General features: G+C 39.9%; 1 protein-coding gene across 1 annotated transcript; it reads left to right on the forward strand.

Moving 5' to 3' along the window:
• The first annotated feature begins 225 nt into the window (after positions 1-225).
• On the forward strand, positions 226-1,895 carry LOC131155467 (pectinesterase 2-like). Its single transcript, XM_058108633.1, has 2 exons — positions 226-1,102; positions 1,207-1,895. Exons 1-2 carry the CDS (start codon positions 226-228, stop codon positions 1,893-1,895), a joined length of 1,566 nt encoding a protein of 521 aa, XP_057964616.1.
• Positions 1,896-7,586: the final 5,691 nt, after the last annotated feature.

The raw sequence follows: 7,586 nt of genomic DNA on the forward strand, positions 1-7,586 counted from the left end.
TATATTGATTGATGTATATAAGTCACTTTCTTAATTAAGATAAATGGACCAATATTTATAAATTATATAATAAATTAAAACATGAAGGATCGGATCTCCACAACTAGCGAGCCCTCCTTTGTTTCACTTCCCCCCTATATATACACGTACCATTTCCCATGAAATCCATGCAAACCCTCATCATCACAACAAGCCCCCCTCAACCTCCATAACCTAGAGAGCAAAATGGAACTTCAGTCATTTCTAACCCTAGCACTGGCCGCCCTTCTCCTCCTTTCGCGGGCCGTCTCCGGCTACTCTGCGGCCGACGTGAGTTCCTGGTGCCGCCAAACCCCCCACCCCGAACCCTGCGAGTACTTCCTAACTGGCAACCTCTCCACCACCGCCTCCATCCACCAAAAGTCCGACTTCTTCAAGCTCGCGATGCAGCTGGCGCTCAACCGCGCCAACCGTGCCCAAACCACCGCCCTCTCGCTCGGCCCCAAGTGCCGCAACGAGCGCGAGAAGGCGGCGTGGACCGATTGTCTCGAGCTCTATGAGTCCACCGTCCTCCGCCTGAACGAAACCCTAAGCCGCGCCACCACGTGCACCCAGGTGGACGCCCAGACATGGCTCAGCACCGCGCTCACCAACCTCCAAACTTGCCGGGCAGGGTTCGCGGAGCTTGGCGTCGGTGATTTCATCCTTCCATTGATGTCCAACAACGTGTCCAAGTTGATAAGCAACACTTTGGCTCTCAATGTAGTTCCCTCCTCCCCGAAGCCGAGCTACGGCCGGGACGGGTTTCCCTCCTGGGTGAGACCGGGCGACCGTAAGCTCTTGCAGGCTTCTTCCTCCCCTGCGTCTCAAGCAAATGTGGTGGTGGCGATGGACGGGTCGGGGAATTACAAGACGGTGAGCGAGGCCGTCGTGGCGGCGGCGAAGCGGTCCGGGACCGGAAGATATGTGATTTATGTCAAGGCAGGGATTTACAATGAAAATGTTCAGATAGGAAGCCAGCTGAAGAATATCATGTTGGTCGGAGATGGGATAGGAAAAACTGTCATTACCGGTAGCAAGAGCGTCGGAGGAGGTTCCACCACATTCAATTCAGCCACTGTTGGTGAGTACAACCAATTTTTCTTTTCTTTTCATTTTTTTAAAAAAATATTGTCTGCGACCATTTCAACACCCAACTAACTTTGATTTTTCAATTTTGGGTTTCAGCTGTGGTCGGAGACGGATTCATTGGCCGGGGGATCACATTCCGGAACACCGCCGGAGCGAAAAACCAACAGGCGGTGGCTCTCCGGTCGGGTTCAGACCTCTCGGTGTTCTACCAATGCAGCTTCGAGGGCTACCAAGACACGCTCTACGTTCATTCGGATAGACAATTCTACAGAGAGTGCGACATCTACGGCACCGTCGACTTCATCTTCGGCAACGCCGCCGTCGTCTTCCAGAACTGCAACATCTACGCCAGAAACCCTCCCAACAAGACCAACACGATCACCGCGCAAGGCCGGACAGACCCCAATCAGAACACCGGAATCTCCATCCACAACTCCAGAGTCACCGCCGCCAGCGACCTCAAGGCGGTGCAGAGCTCCGTGAAAACTTACCTCGGGCGGCCGTGGCAAACGTACTCGAGAACGGTGTTTATGAAGACGTATCTCGATGGATTGATAAATCCGGCGGGGTGGCTGGAGTGGGACGGGAATTTTGCTCTTAACACTTTGTATTACGGGGAGTACATGAACACCGGACCTGGGTCGTCGACGGCGAATAGAGTGAAGTGGGGTGGGTATCGTGTCATCACCAGCGCATCCGAAGCTTCGAAATTCACCGTCGGGAACTTCATTGCCGGCGGGTCTTGGTTGCCGTCTACGGGTGTTCCGTTCACTTCTGGGCTTTGATTTTTTTTTTTGGAAACTTGGGTTTGATTAAGTTGGTTTTTGTTGTTCTATATTATTTGGATTTGTTGTTGCATAAATAATAATATGATGCCAGGAAAGAAAAAAGAATAAGGCATTTATTAGAATTTAGAAATATAGGAGGGCGGATTAATTGTATTAATTTTTAGTTTTCAAGATAAATTTGTCACTCTTATAAAAATAATAATTAGTAAAGATATTTCCTTTTTGTTTTTCGTTGGCTTTGAAGAAAAGAGATTGCATAATTATAAATGATGAGTCATGAAATATTGAAATCGGAGGTGCCAATTATCTGTCCATCTTAATTATGTCCCATCATACATTTCTTCCCAATTTTTTTTTCTAAAATTTGAATAGGAGATACCTTTTAACATAAAATTTTTAATTCGAAATATGAATTTCAAGAGATGAATTTGATTGTGTGAATTTGAAAAAAATAAATATAATTTTATATTATAATTTGTTCATCCACACAATTTAAATTTAATCTTCACAATCTATGCTTTTAAGACTATCTAAGAAAAATTAAATAAGGTTGTCTAACTAATTATTTTGTATGTGGACAAAAATAATGGAATTTATATCTACTTGAAATCACGTTGGTATACCATTTAGGCCTGGCAAAACGGGTGGGAGGGCCGGGTTTGGGCGGGTCACTAATGGGCCGGGTCATAAACGAGTCGGTTCATAAATGGGTAGATGTTAAACGAATCACACACATGCCAACCCTAATCTGCCCGTTTAATAAACGGGCGGGTAAGGGGTCACTTGTTTAAAAAATTTTAATTTTTTTATTTTAAATTTTAAAAAAATTTCATATAAAATGACATTTAAAAAAAAAAAACTACATTATATTTATTAATTTTTAAATAAAAAGAATATAAAATGTACAAAATAATACATACCTTTAATGAATACATTTTTTTAAAAATGTAAAATTTAAAAAAAAACACAAGGAGTGGTCCAACCGAGTGGAGCAGCTGGACGCAATCTCCATGAAGTTGTTTGAGATGAGGGGTCTTGGATGACTTGCGCCCCAATCAACTTTCCACATAAAAGGATTTCTATCCTAATTCTTCTTTCTAAACTTTCCTAAACCCATTCTCTCTCTGTTCTTGATTTCTCGGATCAACTTCCCAGGGAAAAACATCATGGGAAACTTCAAAAACTTTACAATCAAGAGTCGTGATCAAGAAGCTCCAAAGAAAAATCCTTGCCCACGAATGCCAGACAGAAGAACTCATTACTGTAAAAATTGCAAATTGGAAAGACTCCGGTACAGAGGAGGCATTCCGAAATGCAAAAGCCAGATATTGGGCACAGATCAATGGTCTCCCCTGCCCCTGCCAAATTTCTGTGTCGGACCCAGACATCTACATTGATGAAATCAATTGGGATTCGGAAATAGTCGATTTCGAGCTGTTATCAAGTCTGGGAAAGGCGATCGATGAGCACGAAGACGAAGAAGAAGAAGAAGAAAAGTTCGAAGCAGATAAATATTCCCACCTCTTGCTTGATTAGAAAATTGAGCCTACAGGGAGTCGGGAACTTTACTTAGCCTTAGGGTTTTTTTTTTAAGTGTGACTGTGTGTGATTGTGAACAGTGAGGCATGAAGCTGGTGAAGGCTTGAAATGAAGGGGGGTTGAACTGAGAAGCAGAGAAGGGGCTGAAGCAGCGAATTAACGGGTCACCCGACGAGTGACCCACCCAAACCCACTTAACCCGTTTATAAACAGGTTGACCTGTGACCCGCCTAATTATTAAATGGGTTAACTTTTTCAAACCCGGACCCGTTTTAAACGGGTGGATCAAGGTGACCCGACGGGTTATAACCCGTTTTTCCAGGCCTAATACCATTCCAATATAAACAACAATTTTCAATTGTTTTTCTTCATTTACAATATTAGCAGCACACACAAAATTTGTAAAAAAATCTAATTGGGATTAAGATGCTCTCTTGTTGCTCCTCCGGCCCTCGAGGTGACAATTGCATCACACCAGTAAATGGGTCGAACTGCTCATCAACTACTCGATGGTCAACTCAATAAAAGCTTGCACAAACTCGTTTATCTATTTAAACTAGTCGAGCTTGAACTCAAACTTCGAACTCATCAACTAAAAGAGTTGAACTCAAGCTAGTTTATATTCGACTCATTAGGCTCGTGTGTAAGAAAACAAAGGAAAGAGACGAGAGAGCTCAAAGAGCGTGAGGCATGGAAGTTTGGAGAATGCTGTATTTCATTAATGGAATTGCTGTGTACAATACAAGAAGCTATTTTAGACACAAAATTCCTAACAAACTAACTGATTTACATACTAGAATAATAGAAGAATAATAAAAGGAATAATGAACAAATAAAAAGAAAATAGCTGGTCATCCTTCTTCAGATTTAAGCACTTATGCAGCTTGGTGTTGATTCTAATTATGTAGTAGACCCCCCGCAAGATGGAGAATAGATATTCACTATTCCCATCTTGGATAAATGCCTTTGGAGAAGGTAAGAAGACAATGCCTCAGTAAAAATATCGGCTAATTGGTATTGGGATGCAATATGAGTTGTGGTGACAACTCCTTCTTGAATTTTTTTCTCTTATTATGTGACAATCCAACTCAATATGCTTAGCCCGTTCATGGAAAATCGGATTGGCAGCTATGTGAAGAACAGTTTGGTTGTCATAATAAAGTATTACAACTTGTGGATGTAGAATTCTAAGATCATAGAGCAAGTAGCGCAACCAAGTGAGTTTGGAACAAGTTGAGGCCATGGAACGATACTCAGCTTTAGCCGATGAATGAGATACCACAGTTTTCTTTTTTGTTTTCCAAGAAACAAGTAAATCACCAAGGAGGATACAATATCCTGTAATAGATCGACAAGTGTCGGAGCATGAAGCCTAATTCGAGTCGCAATAAGCTTTGAGCTGAAGTTGAGACGTAGAGCCTAAGGTAGAAAAATACCTTGTCCAGGGATAGCTGTGATGTATCTCAACACTTTGTGAGCAATGGATGAATATTAAGTCCTTAGGTTGTCCATAAATTGACTAAGAAGCTGGATAACGTAGCACAAATCAGGCCGAGTTAGGGTTAGATACAATAAGCGACCAATGAGCCTCCTATAAGAGCTTGGATCTGAAATGAGGTCACCAGAATCCTTGCTCAATTTAAAATTCTAGTCAATAGGTAGCTTGGTGGGTTTATTGCCAAGGTTTCCTGAGTCAGCCAGCAAAATATCCAATGCATATTCACGTTGGCATAAGTGAATTCATTTAGGAGACTGAGCAACTTCCAAGCCAAGAAAATAGTGTAAGGAATCAAGATCCTTGATCTTAAATTGGCGATTAAAGAAGGACTTGAGAGCTGTGATGGTTGTGAGACAATTTGTAGCCATAATAATATCATCTACATAGACTAATAAGGCAGTAACAACAGTACCATCAAGCTTGGTAAAAAGGCTATAGTCAACTTTAGATTGTTGAAACCAAAAGCAATAAGAAAGGAGGAGAATTTTGAATACCATTGTCTTGAGGCTTGCTTAAAGTCATAAAGGCTCTTAAGTAACTTGCGTACTTGTTGAGGTCCTCCTTTGTTGTATCTCAGGGATTTGCGCATGTAAATCTCCTCTTCAAAGTCACCATGGAGAAAAGCGTTGTTAACATCAAATTGATGAAGAAACCATCCTTGAATGACTACCACCGAGAGCAAAACCCGCACTGTCACAAGTTTAGCTACAGGGGAAAAAGTTTACGTGTAATCTATGCCCTCTTGTTGTGTAAAAACTTTGACAACAAGTCTTGCTTTCAATATCCCAACTGGCCCATCAAAATTAAACTTGGTTTTGTAGACATACTTGCAGTCAATGTCATCTTTTCCAGGAGGTAAATTAGTGATAATCCAAGTATGGTTCTATTCTAAAGCTTCCAACTCAATATTCATGGCCTGACACTAGCCAGGGTGTTCCACTGCTTGCTTGTAGGTTTGTGGTTCAAACACGGTGGAAATAGAGGTGGAAAAAGCACTAAAGGTAGGTTAAAATTTTTGGTAAGAGATAAAGTTTGATAGTGAGTGGGGATTACTAGTAAGAGGTGCAAAAACCTTGGACAACAATTGATCTGAAGCTGAAAATGAGGCCTAGTCACAGTGGAATTCCTGCAAGTATTGGGGAGCTTTCCATGGTCTAGTTGACCTACAAGGTGGTGGAGTATTTGAAGGGCTAAGGAGGGGTGGAGATGTATGAGAATTGATAGGATATGTGCAAGAGTTGAAGGGAGATGTATGAGAAGATGGAGTGGGAAGAGATGGTTCTATGGTTTCTGGGAGGTCAGTGGGATTGGAGGGTGGAGTTAAGGTGGGAAAATCAACATTATTAGGTAAAGGTTAAGAGAAAACAAAGCTGGGATTATAGGATGTGGTGGAAGGAGGGATGACATAACGACCCGAAAAACTATATATTTTTTTCAATTAATTAAATTTTACTATATACTGAAACTTAATTTACTCTGATACCCGTGGATTATCTACTATAACATCTTAGGCCCCAAACGAGCACCAAGAAAACCATGTTCATTTGGTACACCTATGCACCGAGAAAACACAAAACTATACATCTATATTTACAATACTAGAATTCAATAATTCCCCAAAATATACATACACAAAAACACTCTCCCAGTAACATCCACCAAAACCCTGGAAAACTACCCAAAAACACATCTCCCTGAAAACACTTACCCCACAACCAGGGCAGTGCAACAACCCCTTTATCGATGAGTCTGATCTGCTCGTCTAACTAGATCACTTGAAAAATGTCAAATCACTAGGTTGAGACAACACTCAGTAAGAGAAAATATGCTATTACTAGTGTGTGGTGACTGAGTTCCATAAATACTATACTTATAAATGTCTAAAACTGTAAAAATTGGCAAAACAATATATTGTACATCTTGCATCTATTATAGTTTAAAATAGAACTGTAATATTTGAGTTTCCTACTTTTTCATACTTCTTGTAGACACCCCATTTTTACCCAGGCCCGATATGATTATTATTATTATTATTATTATTATTATTATTATTATTATTATTTACATTGTTATTATTACTTCATTTTTATTTTTATTTTTATTTTTTGCTATAATTATTATTATTATTATTTTATTATTGTCATTTTTACTATTACTATTAGTATTATTATTATTACTAGTCTTATTATTATTATTTTATTGATAGTATCTTTATTATTTTTACTTTTACTACAATTATTTATTATTATTATTATTATTACCTTATTGATTTTATTATTATTATTATAATAATTATTATTACTATTACTATTTTCATTATTACCATAATAGTAAAAGCAAAAAAAAGAAAAGAAAAAGAAAAAGAAAATCAAAAAGGAAGTTTTTTTTAGGGTTTACAGAATTTTTTTTTATAAAAGGGGGGCATAGCCAAGCCAAAGGGGAGGAGGCACAGACCAAAGAAAGAAAAATCTTACCTTGCAGTCTTGTGCGGCGGCAATGGAGTCGTTGGCGTTTGCGCAGTCAACTAGATGAAACCAATCGAGCAACGATTTCTTATCCGATTAATGCGAAACTTTATGAGGTGTTTCCTAACCCTTTCATCTTAATTTTCACCGTTCAGATTCTTCTTTTGAGTTTTCTCCCTTTGTGTT

This window comes from Malania oleifera, chromosome 5 (genome assembly GCF_029873635.1).
Source record: "Malania oleifera isolate guangnan ecotype guangnan chromosome 5, ASM2987363v1, whole genome shotgun sequence".
In the NCBI taxonomy this organism is placed as follows: Eukaryota; Viridiplantae; Streptophyta; class Magnoliopsida; order Santalales; family Ximeniaceae; genus Malania; species Malania oleifera.

Coding starts and splice junctions, on each gene's coding strand:
- LOC131155467 (XM_058108633.1), top strand. CDS start 226: ATGGAACTTCAGTCATTTCTAACCCTAGCACTGGCCGCCCTTCTCCTC. Junction 1,103..1,206: donor ATTCAATTCAGCCACTGTTG/GTGAGTACAACC, acceptor TTTGGGTTTCAG/CTGTGGTCGGAGACGGATTC.